The sequence below is a fragment of the Carcharodon carcharias genome, chromosome 8 (genome assembly GCF_017639515.1).
Source record: "Carcharodon carcharias isolate sCarCar2 chromosome 8, sCarCar2.pri, whole genome shotgun sequence".
Lineage (NCBI taxonomy): Eukaryota > Metazoa > Chordata > Chondrichthyes > Lamniformes > Lamnidae > Carcharodon > Carcharodon carcharias.
The window spans coordinates 168,285,889-168,309,531 of record NC_054474.1 but is presented as its reverse complement, the minus strand read 5'-3'; the positions used below and the strand labels follow the sequence as shown (position 1 = coordinate 168,309,531).

Genomic DNA, 23,643 nt, shown 5'->3' with positions numbered 1-23,643 from the left:
ATCATTTGAGAATAGCAGCACATCAGTTAGAATGCTAATTCACTCTGCTGGCAGCGACCACTGTGAGATGACAGCTTGAAGAGGGGAATGTTAAAAATGGCAGCAGATTGGTATTTTAAAGGGGAGGGGAAGCTTTGTGCTGACGAATAAGAAAGATGACACTTGGTGTTCACATTTTAACTATATTTGTTGTCCACGTGAGGGTCATTACACATGACCTACCTTAATTATGCCTCAGGCTGGTCAACAGCTAACTGGGAGTATACCCTTTGGACAAAATGAAGGGAAAAAAGCCTGGATAATTAGGCCAAGTTTAACTGCGGGAGGTATGCAGCCTTGCTGCTGGCTTTTGTATATTCATGACCCAGCTTTATTGATGGAAGGACGGCTTTCAGTGACACTGTCATTTGCAAGTTGAAAGGTAGGCAGTACTTCCACTCAGATGTGCCTTAAAGGGTCTTGCAAGAACCTCATTTAGATGCTGATTACATTCGCATCTGCATTTCTTTGTTTCAAACTGTTTGGTAGACATCTGTTAATTTTAAGAGAGCGGCTTTGGTGCTTCTCCTTGGGGGTTTAATACCATAGTTTAAATCAACCCTTGTTTTAAAAATGTTCATGCATTCCCTCTATAACTAATTTGACATTTCTCAAAAATCAACTTCAAACATTTTGTCACGTAGGATATAACCTTCCTATATTCAGAGGACAATATGCTGTGTATTCATGCCAACTCTTTTTTTATGTCTGGAGAACATTTTCTTTCATTGTAATTGTAGCTAGCAATAATGGGTGTGTATCATTGCTTACATAGACACTGATAAAACCTTATTGTTGGAAAGGCAGTTAAAGTTGATGAGAATTTTTTTCATCAGGAAATTATTTTATGCAGTCATATGATGTAGTTCACCCTGTATAGTTGATGCTATTGTTCTGCTCATTAAACCCTAACTAAACGTAAACATTCCAATTTTGTTATCAAACAAATCGGCATTTTTCACATGATGGAAATGGATGTGACACTTGTTCCGGTTTAAGCATTTTCCTCGCTCGTCAGCCACGCAATTTATGGCTTAGGTTTGAAATTTATGCCTGCAAGCCCCATCTCTGTATTTACACCAATTAACACATAAACTCTAATTACCCAGATCAAGGGAGTTGGGAGTCCATAAATGGAAAGTGACATGGCACCGCTCAGCAGCTGGCTGAGTGGCAAGGTGACGATAAATAGGAAAGTATCAATTAGAAGACATTGATGGTGATGCATGTGTGAACTGAGATGGTAGGTGTTTTAGCAGCTTTTGGTATCAGTGACTGTTTGTCTACAGCATATGACTGGAAGGTTTATGGATGCTTAACTAATAGCCACTTGCAGAAGTGGAAATATTGGTTTTTTTTGACTTTGGTCATCTTTCTGCATGTTATGTACTTGATGTATCATGTTGTACATTAGTTTAAAATAAAATATTAGTTGGTGAAAACTTGTTTCCCCTTTTTAAGTTTACGAGTGATGGGTGATTTTGCATAGAAACATACAAAGCTGTTCTTTTCCATGAGCCTCAGCTGGGGAGGCAAAGGTTCTGATATCATTAATGTCACTTCATAGGCAAATTGCTGTGCGTAATATTAGAATGATGAAGGATGGAATTAATACACAAGCAGTGTAGTTTGGACTAGGTGTGGTGTACACAAGTAGCACAGGATGGGATTACTGTGGTATGCTACAGGAAAGGGTAAGTGTAGCACACATGAACAGAAAAGGAAGGGATTGCTACAGTATGCATAAGTCGTGTATACAAGTAGTGCAGGAAGAGGTTGGTGCAATGCACGCAAATAGTTCAGAAAGGGATTTGTGCACTCAAACAGTACAAGAGGTGACAGTGCATTTGGTTAGTGCAGGAGAGGATCTAAATTCATACCTTGGAATAATTTTCCAATTTCTGACAGACAAACTAAATCTAATGAAGCTTATCCAAAGGTAAAAAAACAAGTACAAGTGTCGATTGAGCCAAAGATTTGAAGATATTACTACTCCGAGTGATTAAATTCTGAAATATCAAATACTCTTTGGCCAAACCTAGCCGTTTAAAAAAATGATATATAAAACAATGCAAAGCTTGTTTAAAGGAGTAATTTCAGGAACCAAGTTATTCATTCTATAGAGTTTAGTTAATAGAAGTGTCTGGATAAAGGAAACACTTTGTTCACCACAGGGTGCTCTAATTAAGAGGCTTCCATTGTAATTATAGCTGAAAGAGGCCAATTTGACTAGAAAAAGTGGTTTTGATTACAAGAGCATTGTCCATCTTGTTTAAGTGGAATAGTCCACACATATACTGTCCTAAGTTCCTAGATCTAACTTGAAATAATTCTCTTGTTAATTTGATATGATCTTTCACTTAGAAATAAAGAAATTCTGTGAATATACAACAGTTTAATGTCTTTTTTTTTGCTATTGTAACATACAGAAAATTGCTATAGAAGATCCAGAATCCCAAAATAGACAACCTTCCCATCTGTATTGAAGTAAGACCCTGAGACATGAAAAATGTTCATTTTTGTGGTAATTTTAACTTGTGCTGAGAAATAGCACTGTTGTTTCTATTTTTTTTTCCTGCCTTTTTCCCCTCATCCCCCTTCCTCTCCTGAAAGTAATGACTTGTGCCAGGATATGACTCCACAGACAGCACTGACACTTGGTATCTTGCTAAAGCGGCCTTTCAGCTGTGTTAGCCAGCGAATGTAGTGAAGGACATCGCATTTGAGTTCCAAGTGAACATGTAGGGCACACAGGTACTTATAGCCAGGAGTACCTGAGAGTGGTTGAAAATGGAAACCCTGCACAATGATGAGATAATGAATGTAGACCTGGAAAGTACCTAGACTGTAACACTCAGCAGCACACCATTTACCGTATTTAACACTGAGATCATGCTTTTCAGATTAATCCTTTCGAGAAGAGGGAGCGAAGATTTCTGCATTCTGTACGACAAGACAAACATTTCCAGTTTTGCCAGAATCTGTAATATAAGGGAGAAGTATTCAGAATAATCCTCTGACTTGACTTAAATTAAGGGATGGAAGCTGAAATTGATTCTGATTTTTTTGTCTTACTTCATTGCCCTGACAATTCCTACATTGGATCAACAGAAAATTGGGGGAGAAAAATCAACATGAATTCGACCTTCCAACGTGCAAGTGATGAACTCCATTGTGGCTCATTGTGTCTCTGTTTTATTGTCTTCTGTGAAAGACATTTTAAAATGCAGGGTGAAGGCTAGGCAATCAATAAGTAAATGGTGTTTTGCACCATTTATTGAATGAATTGTAATACTGCTATAGCTGAATCTTGCAAAACACGTAATTTGGAGAGAAATGGCATGCTTGGACTAGGATGATGCTTTGGTCAGTTCTCTCCATATAGTCAGATTGCTGTGTACTTTGTACAATTTCTTTGTCTAATATAGCTTTTATACAGAAGTACAATAATAAAAGAGCTGTAGATAATGTTGCAGTCTGTGGTATGTTAAATACCCGACAGAAGGTCCATTAACATAAATGTTTTAATCAGAGACGCAATGTTATGTATCTAAATTAAAACGTTTTGTGCATCAGTCTGCCGAAAAAGGCAGCATTGTAATAATTAAACGTCTTTGCTTTCTTTAAAAAAAATTTCCCAGGGCAACATTTCAAAAGTAATACATTGTGTTGACACAACTTCGTGGGCCTATGTTAATGGCATCGGGTTTTTTTGTTTCTTGCTACTGCATCCTTTTTTTTTGCCATAGTGACCTGTTTGTCATTTTAGAACATGAAACATGACCTAATGTTCAACATGTCATTTACCTGAAAAGACGGCTGATTTGAGGGACATGGAGCAGTTCTTTAACAGAGTGCACAGACTCGCTTCAGGGCTGAGTGATAGATTTGCCTGCCTGGAGCATCCCAGTGTGTTTATACATGGCTTGTATGGCAGCTTTCATAAGACATTTACCCCATGATTTGCGATGAGCTTATGTGTGAATAATTAATGGCAATTAATCCTTAATTACAGTAATTAGGCAAGTCACAGGAAATTAAGCTGCAGCTGGAGAAGACCATGTCTGGGAAGAGTATCGGGGCTGAGCGAGTGTGCCATTACTGATAGCGTTACTAGGATGAGCAATACTCAGCAGTGATGGCATTTCTGTTGGAGAACTTGGGTGGGACAAGAGTTAATAACACTTTTAGCAGAACCAGATCTGACATATTTTAGCTTTGAAACCGTACAAGCCACTTGTGTGTTCGGGCAGCTGTGTGCTGCAATGCATTTGCAGGCTAGGTATTAAATTCGGCTCACAAACATCACTTCATTCTGTGTGACAACATGCAGTGCAGTTGGCAGAATGGCAGTCTGTTTTATTTATACAACGACAAATTGTAAAGTATAATTTGTGTGGTTTAAAAATTTTCAGCTGGTGATAAACTTGGGTCTAAACAAATTTGAGATGAGAAGAGTATGTGGAGGCTCAACTCTTCCATAATTTTAAGTGCAAACAGGAACTCCAATGAACAGTGTTCTTTGATATGGGACATTTTACAACCCACCATGCATTTCTTCTAGCCTAATTATCAGAAAAAATTAAAAGGTAATCTTTTTTCATAGTGAGTTCATTTTAATATGCTGTTCCTGTGACTGTCTAAGCTTGGTGTAAACAGTCAGACCAGGATTTAGTGACCTGACACCGTGACTTGAGCTCAGCTAACCCTATATTTCAGGGTAGAAGACAACGAGAAATTATATGTTCTTTCTGCCTTCTAGTCAAATTTTGAATAGGATTTATTCCAGTTTAACTTTTTTAGGCCTGCATTCGGTGCTTTGTATTTTTAAATATCAGTCAAGAAAAATAATGTCTGCTCTGATAGACGGCAGGAATTGTCAAAATTACTCTCAACTAGATCTGTTTAGATTCAAAGCTTTTGTAATTAACTAATTACTGTATTCCAATTTAGCCTGCCCTGTATGCTGTATCTCATGTAGTATTGAGCAGCTGAAGAAATAGCTCACATTTAGAATGTTTCTAGTTTCCCTCATTTGACCTGCAAAAGTATTTCAAATCACTGGTCATCGATTAATCGTGACATCTATGATGGTGAATTTGAGCTGCGGAAATGGGTTTTGTATATGTCTGAAGGAGAGAATTCAACAGAACCAGGCAAATTACTGTAATTTAAAGAGAGTGTAATTTACCAACTGCCTTTAGGCTAATGCAGAGAGAGGCCAAGGATGTTCAGAGTGAGTGAAAATCCGTTTTCCTCGAATGGGAATGTACGCTTCAGCTTAGGCATTGATTGTTGCCCAGTTGTATCTTTTGTTCTTGGTTAGAATTAAGTTGTATTTATATTAAAATAATAATATTTCGTGCTTGATTTGATTACTGATTGAACTGAAGCCTGTGAAAAGGAAATGGCTTATTCCAGTAATATTTTATAAAATAAAAGATTCAGCTCCTCTCCTGCCCATCGTTTCACGATTTACAAACTAAATGTATCAAAGACAAATTTGCTTTAAAAGGTGCAGGTGCTCTTGTGGATGCCATGCCAGATATTCAATTTGTTTGCACTGGACGACAAAATGCAGATTGTCTCCCTATGCTAATAGCTATAATATTATATCACATGCAATAAAAAATGGGTAACAAAAGTGAAAGCTAGTAAATGCATTAATTTTGTTCATTAAACTAGTATACATTCTAGACAAATTGTTAATTATGTTTTTTTTATAATTTATAATTAAGGAAAACCAGCCTAGTCAGTAAAAAAAAAAAGTGTTTGGACTAGTTTTCAGTAACATTGGCTCAATTTCAGACTGCCGTCAGCTCAGTGTCAGATGTGGCTCAGTTTGTAGCATTCTCTCACTCAAATCACAAGGTTTTGGGTTCAAGTCCCACCCCAGGACTTGAGTGCAAAGATCAAGGCTGATACTCCAGTGCAATGCTGAGGGAGTGCTGTACTGTTCTGGTGCCATCTTCCTGATGAGATGTTGAACTGAGGCCCCATTTGCTTGCTTGGGTGGATGTAAAAGAAGGTGGCACTATTTTGAAGAGGAGTAATGCAGTTATTCCAGTGTCCTGGCTCATATTTAACCCTCAGTCAACATCACAGGAAACAGGTGACCTGGCCATTATCGCATCGCTGTTTGTGGGAGTTTGCTGTGAGCAAATTGGCTGCCACGTTTCCTACGTTGCAATGTGACTACACTTCAAAAGTACTTCATTTGTTGTAAAGTGCTTTGAAACTGCTGCTGGTCATGAAAAGCGCTATATAAATACAGGTCCTTTTGGGTAGCATCAAAATTGCTTGATGTTAATGCAGGTTGTAAAATTGAAATCTCCAGGTATTAAGATGTTGGCCCTCCTTTCTGCCCAACTAACCCTGTCTGCATCATAAGATCATTAACTTCCCATCATTGCCATATCATGGATGATTACTGCAGACATGGAAGTCCTACAAGTATTGGGGTAAATCCTTCATTATCACCTTGATGGAGATGGCAAGGAAGAAACTTTGTATGCCAGGCTAAATGTGATTTGCTATGTTTTGATGCAAAACAAATACTCTGCCTTCTACCGTTACTGGCACATACATGCACAGACTGTGAGAATGTTGTATGGATAGTATTATTACAAACAACTGAATCTGAAATGACTTTTAGCTGTTGCAGTAGCTTTTTTCTTTGTGATGTTGATATGAATCAGACTGCACTTTAAAGTTGGCCATGTCGTCAATTTTTATTAAAATAGTATAGTGTTCATACCAAAAGTAATAATGTAACAATAATAATATTAACCAGGAAACAGTAATTTTTTTTTTTACCTTTTTTGTAATGAAGTTATTAAATAAGATAAGGTAGATTGCTGTAACTGGCAGGCCCACAATTTCAAATCTTAGTTTAGTGATCGAAAAACGATAAGTGATCATGCTGCTTTTGCTGTTTTTTTTTCTACAAATTATATTCCATTATATTAGACGGTTAACATTCATCCAGGATGCATGAGTACGTTTTGTGGTCAGATTAGGGTGACCACCGGCAGAGGCCAGGAAAGCCAAACGCAGACCCTGCACCCGCGCCCCCTCCCCGCCACCTGGCACACCAACCCTGATGCCTGCTCACATGAAAAAATGGCTCAAGCTTAAGGCTTGTTGACATTAAAATGCTCATGGCTTGGAGCACTGCTGCAATTGCATTCATCATTTTATTGATTAAGTTTAAATAATTACCAATAATAACTGCACCAGTAACAACTATATGTATTGTAATAACCTGTATATACATAGTATAATACCTACCTGGAAATATTTTAAATATCTGACATTGGTATTAGCCAATGAGGCTAGTAGGACAACAGCACTTTATCAAAAGGCTACAGAACAGGCCCAATAGGACCTTTTTTTGAGGGCACTCTTGCTGACCTGGAAATTATTATGACTGACATTTAACCAATGACGTTGGTAAGGTGACCTTTTGGCACCAACCTGTCTCTAAGTGGTTAGTTTTGATATAATTAATTTTTGAATCAGCTCCAGATTGGTTGGCGAGTGCCCCTGAATGAATGGATCTTCCCTCAGGCTGGGCTGCGGTGTGAACAGTGTGAGCTTCAAAATACTGGGCCTAAAGGATGTCCGGAACAGGAATGGGGCCATGAAACCCAGACCGTCCAGTACAAAACCCTGGTGCCTGGCCACCCCAGGTCAGATTCGAAAACTGATTTCTAACACTTATTCAGACAAACCTGTTGATTATATCATCTTTCCCTTCCCCAGATCCTTGTGATTGTTCGATTCATATACTGTGTAGTTAACAAAGCAAAAGAGATAACTCAGCATGTTTGCATACCCATGACATTATATTTATATTGTCTATTAAAAGCTTGCCAGAAAGGCATGGATTTCTATTGGTGACAGTCATAAATTACAAACATTCTGTCTGAGATTAGGGTTTATCAGATGGTACTACAAATTTGACTGCGGTATTCTCATCTAAAATGAGAGAGAAAAAAATACTTCAAACTGCAAATACTTGTTTTCAAACTAGTAAGGCAGACATTTGATATTTTTGTAGTATATCTGAATATGCAAGTTACAATTTTGAAGAATTGGGTGGAATAATCGTAATCTTTGGAATTTTTTTTAAGAAATGGCTAAAGAATTATATTTTAGTTGGAAATGTTTATCCTATTTTGCATGATAAGCTTTGATTGAAATGCCCTTAATTTATAAAATGAATAACTTGTTATGCAGCTGTTAGCTTCAGTGACATGCAGGCATTGAATTGAAACCCCTGCTGATGTGGCCAGGAGTCCCCAGGAGCTATAGCTCAGTGTGTTTTCATTTATTCAGTTTTTCTGTCAGTGGAACGTGCAGCATTTCTCTGCTTAAAGGGTTAATGTAAGGCTAACTTTTGGCCTCTATTTGACCCCTTGATGGGGTGAATTCCTTAAATACTTGCAGTATCAAGTGATCTTAATGTTGAGAGAAGCAGGACACAAGCTCTCCAAAAAAAAAGCTGTGCCCAAGCTGATCTAGTGGTAAACTACATTTTTGTAGCAAGTTATTTGTGAAAGGCTGGTTCAGCAGCAATTGGCAGCTTTTAAGTGTTCCAAACTAATTTTGAAGAGAAAATCATTCAAACATTTCAAAAGAATAAACTTTAAAGAGTGGTAACATTGGCATTTCTACAATTTAATCTTTTTTTGATGTTTGCGTAGTAGAAAAGATGAGTTGAGCAAATGAAATTAGCAAAATTACAGAAAGTCTCCATGTCTGAAAATTGATATGCACACAGCAGTTTTGGCACACCTGGTACCTGATTTCATAGCTTTGTATTCACAAATATGCTTTGGAATTCACAAAGACACCACATTGGTTCTTTGTGAAGAAAATAGTCCCTTCTCCACATTTTTTAAAATTTAAAGCATTTCAGATTGTCCATTACAAGGTTTGTAAAAACTATTTAAGAAGATGCACCATTGTTTCAAATTTCACCACGTTTAAATTTTACATTTAGCAATACATATACTAATTTCTCTTGTAGCTCTGTTGAATGCACGGAAAATGTATGACAATTGATGCCATTCTCTAATAATAAGTTGGATGTTTCTCTCCTCAGCCAGTCCCTAAGGTGAATTATTAGAAGCAAATTAAACTGCAAGATCTTAAAACTTACTGTGCAACCTGGGGAGTTTGCTCTCTTTTATTGTAAAGGATCGAATACAAGCAGTTTATGTTTATTTCACTCTGTCATAGGAAAAGCATTTGACTTTTCCTGAAAAGGGCTAAATAGATTATAAATATTTTAATGCCATATTGTAACTGTTGAACCATTTCTTCAACAAAACCAAGCAATATAGGCTTTGTGTGAGTTAATGGTCTTAAAATGACTCTTACAAGAAAACAGAGCAGAAAATATTTGATAACTTTGTTTCTGCCAATTTTCTCCCCTCCTGAAAATGTTAAATCATTACTGCGGTGCAGTTTCATGAGTGCAAGCTTCATTGTGGCACATTGCTCATTACTCATACATGTTTCTTTGGAGTGGGCATTGGCAAACTGTTCGCCTGCAGAGGCATCGCAGCTGTATTTGATCATGTCCTCTCGTATCCACAAAAGCACACTTCTAACATGGGTAATGAACTGGAGCATGAAATCTGGCTGTTTTCTCGCTGAGAATTGTCAGATCAATTGTAGCAACTGACTCGGTCCTAACTGAGATCATCTAATTAGGCATGGAGCATGGATTAAATATGAGCTCTTCCTGGCCAGTATGGCACAAATTCATCGAGCTATTGGATGAGCAGGTAAATATTGACTTTTTAACAAACTTGACACCTGAAACTCTCTTAAAAGGTATTTATTTCAATTTATAACAGCAAAATACTGTGGTGCAGTATTCTGCAGAAATCTGAAATAAAGACAGAAAATGCTGGAAATAATGATTGATTTTTTGGGGATGATCTCGTTGAAGTCCTTGATTGTGACTAAAATTATAACTTCAGCAATTTATTATATTTAGCTAACTTTTATCTTTATCATATATTAAAAATGAATCCATGTAGATGCCAAATTGCAGACATTATACTTTGCTATAGATGCAAGATCAGTTTTAAAAAAACTGGTTGCTTCTGTGCTATAATCTGAAAGCATCAAGTATATTTCAATTTATAAAGTTCCCTGACCTAACAATAATCAAACTCAGTGAATTCAGATTGCATTTACTTACAGCGATTAGACTTTATGGCATTAACGGATCACATTGTGTGCTTCAAATTTTGTTTGTTAATGTTCCTGTTAAGCATCTTGGGATATTTCACTACATTAAGTGTGCTATACATATGCAAGTTGTTGTTGTATAGAATCAGTGGTATTATTTCCACATGAATTCCCCATCTTCTGTCCAGATTTATTGGTCCCCCATGATGACTCAAAGAGTCCACTGAGTCTTTTAACCATAGAGGAAGATATTCAGTCACCGCTGAAACACCAACAACTCTTGGTTAGCTACAAGTGTGACTTCCAAGTGTGGAAAGGATATTAAGTGTGGTTGTTGGTTTCCCACAGTTGAGTTTTACGGTCAGAACTTGCTGCCAAGGCTCACACATGTATTTTGGCCACTTGGATGAGGTACACCAGAGTGTTTGGCACCATGGGACTTTATCTCTGCAAAGACTCACAGTGGGTATTTGCTTGGGTTGTCTTCCTCAGCTACCACATCTTCAGTGGATGATCAGTGGAAAAACTTGTGCAGTTCATCTGGGATTTCTGCTGAGCTTACGGCAGCTGATTGGAGAACATCTGAACAAGCCTTGGCATTAATATATTCAGAAGAGTAGGACAAAGAATTATAAGAGTACTTTTGGCATATTAATGTAAAATTTGTCTCCCTACACAAAATGCTCAGGACTGTTTAATAAGTATTTCAAAACAAAAACAGAATTACCTGGAAGAACTCAGCAGGTCTGGCAGCATCGGCGGAGAAGAAAAGAGTTGACGTTTCGGGTCCTCATGACCCTTCGACAGAACTTGTTCTGTCGAAGGGTCATGAGGACTCGAAACGTCAACTCTTTTCTTCTCCGCCGATGCTGCCAGACCTGCTGAGTTTTTCCAGGTAATTCTGTTTTTGTTTTGGATTTCCAGCATCCGCAGTTTTTTTGTTTTTAATAAGTATTTCATGCTGATGATTCTCAGGACAGTGTTGAGGATCCATCTCACTGTTATAATTAAGTTGTAGCTGACTTGAAAGTATTGTAGCCTTGTAACATGCTCCCACGCATATAATACGAGTGGATAATCACTTCATATATATTATATGAACGAGATATATTTTTCAGACAAGACTTTATTTGTTCAGGTAGTTTTTGCACTTAATCATCTTGCAAGAGCAAAAAAACTTGATGTGGCTCTTTATGTGGTGTCAAGACAGATCTGTGACAGGCTGATTTTCCACCCCTGTTGTGTTGCTGCTTGCTGTAGTTAATATTCGGCTGTAAGTGTCTTGGAGAAGTAAACCAAAGGGCCCTGCACATGACACTAGAGTGCATTTCCATTAATTATGCAGTCAGAGCTGGTGAGAAAATGCTGTCATAGAAAGCCAGTAAATGAGATCTCTTCAAATAGGGCTGAATGAAAAGCATTCATTTTATTTAAGCCAGAATGTTGGCATAAGTGCAAAGAAGAACACAATTGACATTTTTGCTGGTTGTTTTTAATTATTGTACACTTAGTTGTTATGTGAAATGCTTGAATGAGATGTGAAGTGCTTGAATGAGAAGAATGCTGTAGTTTGAGAAATTCGGTGTTTCATTGTAATATGTAGACATCCTGATGTAAAGTATCTCTTGTGGAGAGAATGTTGGACATGCAATTAAAGACTCTTCAACATAACAGTTTAATGGAATAATATTAGAAACGTTATAGCTCAGTTTGTTCTTTTAATTGTTTCACAGTTAAGCAGATTTTGAAATATATGCATGTTCTATACACATATGTTTTCACAATTGTAGGATCTGACTGTTTCATAATATTTGCATGGTTTTGTGCTGATTTTTGCTGATCTTTCCTCTCTATCCCTTCTTTGCAGACAGCATTCACTGATGCCTTACTGAGAAAAGTTCCACCTGACATCCACACATTTGCTTTCTCTCAGGAGTCATTGAATGGAAATCATGAGTGGGATCACTGGGTGATTTTTCCTCTTTAACCCAGGAGGTCTGAGGCCATATGTATGGCCTCCACTGCCATCTCCACCAAGATTGGTCAACCCAGCATACACTGGGGATCTCAATTGGAATTTTCCTTGTCTGCATAACTCAGGATCCAGTATATAAACTCAGTAAGACATCAGAGAAGCCCATGTATGAGAATACTTGCATTCCTGGTGTGTAGCTGAGCATTACAGATCAGGAAGGCCAATAATTTCACTCATTTATGTTGTGTGCCAGCAGACTTCACCAGGTGACCATATTGTAGCATGATTCAGCGTAGCACTTCTGTATTAAAGAAGGGAAAACTGTCCAGCATTCCTGTGCTTGTGGAACTATACCCTAATATTTCAAGAAAGCGAGGGCTGCAGAGAAAATTGGTAGAAAATGGAAAGAAAGATAATCTCCTCTTAATTGTGCTAATGGTACACTTTAATAAGCAAAATAATGAGCAGTTACATCACAGTAAGCCTACTTTACCATCCAGTAGGTGGGCTGCAGATATATTTCATATGTATGAATTGAAGCATACATTTTAGCTTCTCATTTCATCTTCAATCTGCGTTATTTCTTTAAAAATGCACAACCGCCTGCGGTTCTCTTTAATATTTAATTCAACAACTTTTTAATCTGTCATTACTCCATGATGAAGTAAGCATCAAGTGTCACAAAAAAAGATTAAATTATACTTGGAAATAGGAATTGAAGTGATTTAGTGGTTGTGGGCTGAATATTTGTTTTGCTCAAGTAATAATGGTAGTTTGGGCGAAAGGGGTTTCTTAGTGTTTTATATGCCTACGCAGAACTGTGCAGTACTCCCTTGTGGCTGGCCTTCATTTATACTAGCACAACAGAGCTTTCTTTTATTTAAATAGAGGTGGATGTTGAAATGAGTAAAGGACATTACATTAATTGTGCTGAAATCTTTCTCAAAAGCTGTTGTTATTTCTGTACACTTTCAATTTTTTAAAGAAATTGCAACCTTTTGCACATTGTCTTAGGCATTTTATATTATTGTAATTCAACAGCCAAGGCTGTTTTTCAGGAATTTGGTTCTGAAAGGTTGGATGCAAAAACTGTAATTTATGAAAAGGAAAATGTTATACCAAAGATCTATTAGTACCATAACTGTTCAAACTGTAATTGCCCTGTATTGCTTTCTCACAATTTCAACAACTTAAGTTAAAGAGGGACGACGGTGCTGCACACTGGTGTCCTGTTGTACTGTGCTGCAGAGAAGTATCATGCTAGTTTGCGCCCACAGACATATTGAGTTACCAATCAATGTTGTTGCCTTAGTAGAGGTGTTAATGAGAAGGACAGTCATTCTGTCTCCCCCAGCCACTTTCACTACACTTTCTCATGACCTACACCATGTAAGTGTGCCGTTCTATTCTCTCGGTTCCTCTGTCTCCGTTAAATCTGTTCGACTGACCCAGCCGTCCACATCAGCGTTTCTGCGATGTCATCTTTTTCCTCAACCAATATTCTCCCCCACTGTGGTTGACAGGGCCCTCAATTGTGTCCGCCACATTTCCCGCACTTCTCCCATCCCTTCCCCTTCCTCCAAGAACCACTATGGGATTCCCCTTGTCCTCATCTTCCACCCCATCAGCCTCCGTGTTCAACAGATCATTTACTGTCATTTCTGCATCTTCCAGTGTGATGCCATTACCAAGCACACCCCCCCCCCCGCTTTGATATCCTGATCCACTGCTCAATCACCCCAATACCTCATCTCATCTCCCACGGCACCTTTCCATGCAAACGCAAGAGATGTTACACCTGCCTTTTTACTTCCTCTTTCCTCACCATCCAGAGTCTCAAACACTCCTTCCAGGTGAAGCAGTGATTTATGTGCATTCTTTCAGTTTAGTATACTGTATTTGCTGCTCACGATGTGGTCTTCTGTACATGGGGGATACCAAACACAGATTGGGTGACCACTTTGCGGAACACTACTGTTCAGTCTGCAAGTAGGTCCCTGAGCTTCTGGTAGTCTGCCATTTTAATTCTCTACCTTGCTGTCACGCTGAAATCTCTGTCCTTGGCCTGTTGCACTGTTACCTTGAAGCCCAACATAAGCTTGAAGAACAGCACCTCATCTTTTGATCAGGTGTTTTACAGCCTACTGAACACAACATTGTGTTCGACAATTTCAGATTGTAAACCCTGCCTCCCCATTTTGTTTCCTTTGCTTTGTATATTTTGGTTTTGCTCTTGTTTTCACTTTCAGACAGTAGCACACCTGCTATAGGCACATTTTTTGTTTCTTGCCCCATCACCATTCCCTTAGACCCTGTAAGGTTAACTCTCTTCTGTCATTCGATCTTTCCTGTCTTCCACCCTATCACAGACCTTCCTTTTGTTCTTGTGCCACCTACCTCTTGCTGAAAACCTATTACATTGCTAACTTAAAGTTCGGGTGAAAGGTCATCGACCTGAAACATTAACTCTGTTTCTCTCTCCACAGGTGCTGCCTGCCCCTCTGAGTATTTCTACATTTTCGGTTTTTATTTCAGGTTTCCAGTATCCAAAGTATTTTGCTTTTTGATAAGTTATATATGTGTTTGATTTGGCCAGAAGTGTACAAACTGTGTGGTTATTGCAGTTTTATTCATATTCAGCTGTTCCATCATTTATAATTGCTGGTAACATCTAAATATTGATCCCTTGGTATAAAATGTACCAAACCAACAAATGTGTTTTTTCTTAGTGATGATTAAAAGCTGCTTCTTATAGATCCCTCTGATCCACTTGGAAAAATACAGTTGGTGTGATGGCTACCACGACAACAGAAATGTTGTATCAGCTGATGCAGATGATCCTTGACTACCACCCACAAATCTCACTGAACGCCATTATGTAACTAGACATTGTAACTTTTTTTGGATGCTTTGAAGTCATCTTTTTTTTGGTCAGTCTTTTTTTGGCTGCAACATAGGGCAATTTGATAGCTGCCTGCCCCCAGACCTTTATCCACACTATTTCCAAGCTAACAACTGGAGTGGGTGCAAAAACAGGTTGGGAGACTCTTCTTGATAAGATGGCATCTGCCCTTTGCTTCTCTTCAATAGCATGGCTGAGATCAGGAACTCAGCACTGTGCAGTTAAAAATATAAAATCTTTTTAATTTTTGTAACCAACAACTGCTTTTATATAATGTTATTATTTTATAATAACATTATTGACTATTGATCTACAAATATGGCGTTGCAAATCTGTATCTTTACTTAGGGCAAATACTCTCATTTCCACCATTACATATACTATAATGTAGGCCATATTAACAAGCCACCTTTAAAAAAAGTTACAAATAGATCTCACATTACTTGCTTCACAATGACTGAAGTATCTTCATTTGCAAATGTACACCTTACTTCAGGGTTGTGTTCAGTGTCTCTCACGGGTAAACATTCCGAGTCTCTGTGGTAATTCTTTTGCTGGTGGGACCATTTTCGTTGACCCTATATTGTGGGATATGTTGGGGGTGAATTTAGTCTACAGCAGTAGTGTGAAAGAGGCTTGTAATGGATTGGCAGCTGATTTTCATCGCACTGAATCTTACTTCCACTGAAATTCAGCAAAATCAACAATTTAAACTTATTTCCTAGTCTCACTGTTGGTTTTACTTGGTTTGAAATTTAAAAGTCACTGGAAAATAAAAGCTGGACTGGTTAACAATTGGTCACCGATTCGCTATGAGCCCGTTTTGTACAGCTGATCAGTTTCCCCCCATTCTTGATCTTAGTTTACTGTAATTTTCCACAAACTAAATTTAACCCTACTAGTTAAAAACACTCCACTCAGTTATGTGGCACTGTCAAGCGGTCATCTGTATTTGCCTTGTATTTGGACAGATGGGTCATGGAAATGTTCACTAGTGCTTTGCACAATAGTGGCCAGAATTTTCCGTCCCGTTGGCGTCGGGCGTCATGGTTGGTGTGGTTGGACAATATGGTAGGAAGGCCAAAAAATCAGTTTCACTGAAACCAGCTTGCGATCGTCCTCTTTGCCCGTCAGTGGTGGGCCGCCTTTCCCATCACCACACATCAGGAACGTAATTTTAATCTGCATGTAATTATAAGCATGCTCACCGTAATCATCCGGACGTCAGATTTACCGCCCACATCGGCAGGAAAACATGCCAGCCCAGAACAAGTGTGACATGCAGAAGTTGGCACTTAGTGTTAGGGCCTTGCTCACATCATGGACATCCGAGGAACAGATAATGCTGGAGCCCTACAGCTTCTGGACCCTGGAGGCACGTGCATCGCATGCTGAATGGATCCTGATGAACTTGACAGAAGATGGAAAGTCACCATTGATATCTGGGATCTGCTTCGGGACATCAACGTCTTGGCCGTGGTCTGCCATGGATGATCATCAAGGGGGGTGGAGAGGAAGGTCTAGGTTTGACTGAAAGAGGAAGGCGTACTGGGGTTAGGATGTTGACGTTGGTGGGTGGGGGGGGTGGGGTGGAATGATGGTGTCTGGGGGGGAGGAGGGTGTAACGGGGGAGAATGCAGCAACTGAGGAGGTCGGTGTAAAGGGGGAGGAAGGTGTAAGGGAAGGAGTTCAGAGGGGGGAAGGCCTTTGCGAGGTGGGGAGGAAGGATCTCGGGGAGAGGATGGACTTCATGGGAAGGAAGGAGTTTGGTGGGGGAAGGAGTCCAGTGGGAGGAGGGACTTCAGAGGTGGGAAGAAGTCCAGGGGGAAGAAGAAATAAGAATGGAAGAAGGAGTAAGGGTGGGGGAAATGCCCAGGTGAATGTGCAAGGGAGGGGGTCTGTGGAGTCACTGACTGCCATTTGGAGAGCAAAATGAGGGTGGATGTGGTAGGAGGGAATGGTGAGAATGAGAGAAGGCAGAGTGAGCTGGTAGGGTGAGGGTGCTACAGTATCAGTAGAAGGGACGGCGAGAATGGTGGTGGTGACTGGGAGGCAGACAAGAACCCTGGAGGAGGTTGGGTGGGTCAATGTGGATGGGGATGGGAATCTCAGGAAGATAGGGAACGTGCAAGTTCGCCTGGACATCCCGGAAAGAAAAGAGTTCTGGCTGATAGATGACAGTGGGGAGGTGGAAGGCGATGCCAGGGGGGCCAACAGTGATGGGGGAAAGGACATGGGTGACTGGGGGAGGGGAAAGGACGGGGGTTGCTGAAGACATACTTTACAACAACCATCTTGCAAAGTCAGAAGTGAAAGGAGCCTGGTGTTGGGCGGGCACAGGTGCTGCATGGGACTGTGATCAGTGGCTGGGCAGAGACGCAGCTCGGCTCAGGTACACACCTGAAAGCAAACCCCAGCAGGCAGCATTGAAAATGCTCAGGACATTGGGATGTGTGTTAGAGGAAGGCTGTGTGTGTGTGTGGGAGAATGCTTGCACGAGGCTCCTAAACCCCCACTTCCAACCACCACCACCACACACACAGAAACACACACACACTTCTCCCTTCAGAATCACTTGTGGGACCGCTGCGTGCAGCTGAACTGCTAGCGGGTGGGGGACGTAGAAGGGCTCTGAAGCCTGTAAATGAAGCTGAAAGACACCATTACGCATTATTCAGTAAAAGTGAATATATTTTCAGATTATAAAGTGACAAGATGTGTTCACCTGTGCAACCACTTGTGATCAGAAATTCTTAACTTCTCTTGGCCTACCACTTATTCTAGGTGCTGCCCTGACATATGCAGCAGGGGTGGAGACAGCCTGTGCAATGGTTGGCCCTGTTGCCACTGATGACTTCCGCATGGTCTTGAGGGCCCTGACTTGACTTGGCTGTCCTCCTGTGGGCCAGCTCCTCCCTCTACAGTGACAGAGGATGAGGTTGAGGGAGGGGGGTCGCAGGCAAAGGCGACTTGGAGGGAGCGGACAGCCTCTGAGATTACAGAGTGGCTGACAGTGTCCAGCTGCCACTCCTCCTCCCTTCGTGTGCCCGAGGGCCCCGGCTTGACACTTTGAGGGGAAGGAGCACCTGGAGGGACGTTTAGGTGCCCTGTTTCCCTCTTGTGTCGCCACTGCAGGAACTCACCATCAGCTACCATGATGTGATGCAGGTCTGCGCGCATCTCTGCGTTCTACTGAACCAGGGTCTCCATGGTTTCCACTATCCTTCCCATGGAAACCTCCATATGCACACATGTGGGCACCACTTCATCAGACAGCAGGTGGACACACTCCGCTGACTTGTGACCTGCTTTGTTGAGGGCTTCCAACAGCTCTGCGTGACATTTCCCTGCCTTCTGCTGACTTTCCACAATGAAAAGGCCGAATCCAGAGGCTCGTCACCTGACTCGGATGTCACAGATGCCTCTTCCTCAGCACTCCTCCAAGTGCCGGGGAGCTCGGCTGAACATGTCCCCACCTGCTGCGGACACGTGTCCGTGCGGTGACCACCAGATTGTGAGCCCAAGACTGCTCTAGGTCTAGGTCCCACTGAGGTGTATGTCTCTGCACTGGTGCAGGGCGTGGGTACGCGCTGTGACAAGTCTTCCAGGCTGCTTATTTCCAGCTCTTCAATGGAGGAGGTGCCCTCTTGGCTGGAGGTGAGGACCTGGATGGAGCTGAGGCACTGGCTGGCTGAGCATGTCAATTGGTTGGCAGAGCTCCCTGTGAGCCAAAGTAGAGATGATTATTGCATGGCAGCAGAGTCCAAACCAGGAGAGAGAGCACTCTCAGTTGCGCTGAGTGAGGGATGATGCGGTGCAGGATCCTCACGTTGGTGTTCACCGCTGACCTTGCCATCGCCACAGGCATGGTCCTTGTACTCACCAGTCAGGGCGATGGCATGCGTTTCGAAGTGAGTTAGAGACCTAATGTGTGCCACTGCATCCCCATTCTGGGACCTCTCCCTGCTGTTGTGAGCTAGCTTCTCTGCATGAAAACAGTTGGAGAGAGTGTAAGCAGGATACATGGCACTGCATGGAATTTGTGGTGAGCAGTGACATGGATGGGATGAGGACTTGAGCTCCAGAGGAGATGATACAGCTGGAGATGTGAGGGTGTGTGTGAGAGTTAGTGTCCCTTGAGGTGAGATCCCTGTGGATGTGTGATGGGTTTGTGAGTGTGCGAGTTGAGAATGATGAGAAGAGTGACTTACCCTGGCGGAATGGACGAGATCATTCATCCTTTTCCTGCACTGAATGGCTGTCCTCTTTTGCAGGGCGTTGGCGCTGACCACTGCTGCCATCGCCTCTCATGCTGGATCGGTTACCTAGCTTGGTGGCTTTTGCCCAGAGTAGGGATAGAGGACATCCCGGCAGGCCTCCGCTGTATCCAGTAGGCTCTTCAGGGAGGTGTCACTAAATCTGGAGGCAGCATGTTTCCTCCCTTTGGCAGCCACCAGTTCCCAACAGCTTCCTGTCCCTTGAAGAGCACTAGCTCTTTGCAGGGGCAGCCTTTAAATATGGCACCCGATTTTCTGAAGGACTGAGATGGCGGTGGAGCTGGTGAATCAGAGAATGCCCCACCAGCGACCCGGCATGTTTCCGGTAGTGCATAATTAATTAGTCAGGAATGGGTCGATACAGGGCAAAAACCCGCCATTGTGGCCAGTGGGTAAAACATCCTTTTTCCCGCTCACTACCACACTTCGTGCAAATCTAGGATGATTCTACCCATTGTCTTTTCTCTGAGCACTCTATACAACTTTTGCTTGTTTAGTGCTCACAATCTGTTCCTAAAAATGGCTTGTTGAATGAAAACATACTAAATTTAAATCACTTTGCTATAAGAAAGCATGTAATGAGGGTGGGTTATGTTCCTCACCATAACCTTTACATTAAATGCCTGTTGGCTGCCTATACTGGCACCTATCCAGCAATGTGGAAAATTGCCCAGGTACGTCCTGTACACTAAAAGAAGGACAAATCCAACCTGGCCAGTTACTGCCCCAACAACATACTCTTCTTCATCAGTAGAGTGATGGAAGGGTGTCATCACAGTGCTATCAAGCAGCACTTGCTTAGCAATAAACTGCTCACTGACGCTCAGTTTTGGTTCCGCCAGGACTGTATAGCTCCTGAGCTCATTACATCCTTGGTTCAAACATGAACAAAAGAGCTGAACTCCAGAAGTACGGTGAGAGTGACTGCCCTTGACATCAAGGCAGCATTTGACTGAGTGTGACATCAAGGAGCCCGAGTAAAACTGGAGTCAATGGGAGTCAGGGGGAACACTATCCTCTGGTTGGAGTCATACCTAGCACAAAGGAAGGTGCTTGTGGTTATTGGAGGTCAGTCATCTCAGTTCCAGGACATCATGGCAGGAGTTCCTTGGGGTAGTGTCCTACGCCCAACCATCTTCAGCTGCTTCGTCAATGACTTTCCTTCCATCATAAAGTCAGAAGTGGGGGATGTTCGCTGATGATTGCACAATATTCAGCACCATTTGCAACTCCTCAGCTACTGAAGCAGTCCATGTCCAAATGCAGCAAGATCTGGACAATATCCAGGCTTGGGCTTGCAAGTGGCAAGTGACATTCATGCAACACATGTGGCAACCAATGACCATCTCCAACAAGAGAGAACCTAAGCATCGTCCTTTGACATACAATGGCATTACCATCTCTGAATCTCCCACTGTCAACATTCAGGGTTACCACTGACCAGAAACTGAATTGTTCTAGCCATATATATACTGTGGCTACAAGAACATGTCAAAGGCTAGGAATCCTCTGGCAATTAACTCACCTTCTGACTCTCCAAAGCATGTCCACCATCTACAATGCACAAGTCAGGAGTGTGATGGAATACTCTCCATTTGCCTGGATGAGTGCAGCTCCAACAACACTCCAGAAGCTCGACACCATCCAGGACAAAGCAGCCCACTTGATTGGCACCCCATTCACAAACATTCACTCCTTCAAACATTGACACACAGTGGCAGCAGTATGTACCATCTACAGGATGCATTGCAAGAACTCACCAAACCTCCTTAGACACCGCTTTCCAAACCCATGACCACCTCCATCTAGAAGAACAAGCACAGTAGACAGACGGGAACATCACCATCCGGAAGATCCCCCCCCAAGCCACGCACCATCCTGACTTGGAAGTATATTGCCGTTCCTTCACTGTCACTGGATCAAAATCTTGGAACTCCCTCTGTAACAGCACTGTGGGTGTGCCTACACCATATGGACTGCAGTGGTTCAAGAAGGCAGCTCACCATCACCTTCTCAAGGGCAATTAGGGATGGGCAATAAGTGCTGGCCTAGCCAGTGATGCTCACATCCCATGAATGAATAAAAAAGAGAACCTAACTGGCTCAAAAATCCTCTTTCTATCTACTCTTTCTGTAGTACTTACCTCTCTTTCTACATATCTCCAACTCACCGCTTCCCTTTCCTCACCCCCCCTCGCTTGCTCTCACTCGCTGCCTCTCTTGCTGCTTCACTTTGCTTCCCGCTCACTGCTCCTCTCCTGAGCCTTTGCTTTGAGGAAAAGGGAGAGGGACAGCAAGAGGGAAGCAATGTAGGGTTGGGAGAGGGAAGCGGTGAGCAGGAAGAAGTGAATGGGCTGGGAGAGGCGATGAGTGAAGTGGCTGGAAGTTTTTTAAAGAAACAGACTGAGCATGTGCTGTTACAACGTGACTCTTACCCCATATGCAGTGACTACACTAAAATGAATATGAAGGTAGCAGTATTCAGTTAAGTTTCTTAATTTATAAATCACACAAATGAAAACTCACTATGGGAATGCATTTTAAACAGGAGATATTTGTACGATAGCACAAAAAGTGCTAAAGTAAAAATAAATTACTCAATCCCCTACTGTCAGCATTTGGGGGTTACCATTGACCAGAAACTGAATTCGACTAGCTATATATACACTGTGGCTACAAGAACAGGTCAAAGGCTAGGAATCCTTTGGCAAGTAACTCACCTCCTGACTCTCCAAATTACTGCTGTTGACTTTTGAAGCAGTTTCATTTAGGCCATTTGGTTAATGGACCACCAGGAAATAGTACATTTGAAATAGTGGATATTCAGGAGTGGGTTATGTTCCTGACCATAATTTTTACATTAAGCGCCTATTGGCTGCCTTGAACCTAACTGGCCCAAAAACCTTCTTTCTACTTACCACTCCTACTACAGTACTTATAGATGCACTATAGCCTTCAGTTGGTTTTAGCAAGCCTCAAATTAGCGAGAGACTTGGTAAGTGTATAGAATTCTTCAAGATAATACCCGACTTCTTTTCCATACTGCAGACCATCTTCTTAAACCCCTCTACCTTGGCTCCTCCACCCTCAACTCCAACAAGTGTGACAATGTCATGGATTTCTTTGTCGCTGAGATTGAGACCATCTGTTCAGCTTTCTCTGCCTCTTCCCTCGGTTTCCCCCCAGCTACCACGTCTAACATCCTCTAAAATCGCTCCCACCCAAGCCCTTGCATAATTCCCTAGTTCCTCTCCTATCTCTCCCCTCATTTCCGTACTCAGATCATCTTGTCCATGAGACCCACCTTCTGCACCCTCCGCTCAACTGCTGATGACCCAACTTCCTTCCCTAGCTCCCATGGTAATTGATATTTTAAGCAGTTCCCTCTTCTTCAGGTTCTATCCCCTCTCCTTCAAATCTGCTGCGATCACCCTTTTCCTCTAGACTTGACTATTGTATTGCATTCCTATCTCGTCTCCTACGTTCTACTATTCGTAAACTTGAGGTCATCTTCAACTCTGCTGCCCATGTCCTATCTTACACCTTGCACCAATCACACCAATCACCCCTGTGCTTGCTGACCTACATTGACTCCCAGTTAAGCAATGCCTTGGTTTTAAAATGCTCATCCTTGTTTTCAAATCCCTTGTCCCTCTCTTCCAGCTGCACACCCTTCCATTGTATCTGTACTGCTCTAATTCTGGCCTCTTGAGCATCCTTGGCTTTAATGGCTGCCTCAGCTGCCAAGGTCCAAATCTCTGAAATTTCCTCCCTGAACCTCTTTGTGCCTCTACCTCTTTTCCTCCTTAAAACCTACATTTTCTTCCCAAGCTTTTGGTCATTCACCTGTTTCTTAAGTGACTCATTGTCACATTTTGTTTGATAATGCTCCTGTAAAACACTTTTTGTGATGTTTTATTATGTTAAATGCACTATATAAATACAGGTTGTTGTTGTTGCCTTGACAGTTGTTATTTGGTCAAACATTCCCTGAGTACTTCAAAACCCCTTCTTTTCATTCACGCAAATTACCTGGTGTTCCTTGAGGGAGGAGTCTGGTAATAAACAGTAATGGGTAACCTCTGAAGTGCAACAACACTACATTCAGAACAATAATGTGCATATTCTGATAACCAAGCATGCCATTTGCGGGGGCATTGTTTACAGAAAATCCAGTGGGACATTGTATTTCTTGTATTAGGTATATCAGTTCTTCCACTGGGTATGGTATGCACTGATTTG

At 41.6% G+C, this 23,643-nt stretch overlaps 1 protein-coding gene and 1 long non-coding RNA gene across 13 annotated transcripts in view; both read left to right on the top strand.

Annotated features, from left to right (window-relative positions):
• Window positions 1-23,643, top strand: part of LOC121281566 (pre-B-cell leukemia transcription factor 3) — a 219,294-nt gene that overhangs the window by 93,382 nt on the left and 102,269 nt on the right. Inside the window, exon 1 of one of the 12 annotated variants that reach the window (XM_041194544.1) lies at window positions 7,646-7,730. The exons of the other annotated variants lie outside the window; for them this stretch is intronic. Coding sequence (XP_041050478.1) covers window positions 7,682-7,730 — 49 coding nt within the window. The 5' untranslated portion in view covers window positions 7,646-7,681. Of the gene's footprint in view, window positions 1-7,645; window positions 7,731-23,643 lie in introns of those variants that run through there. 12 annotated transcript variants of the gene reach the window in all.
• On the top strand, window positions 209-5,683 carry LOC121281567. The gene is made up of 2 exons (XR_005943870.1): window positions 209-421; window positions 2,943-5,683. It is a non-coding gene; the product is annotated as an uncharacterized LOC121281567 (long non-coding RNA).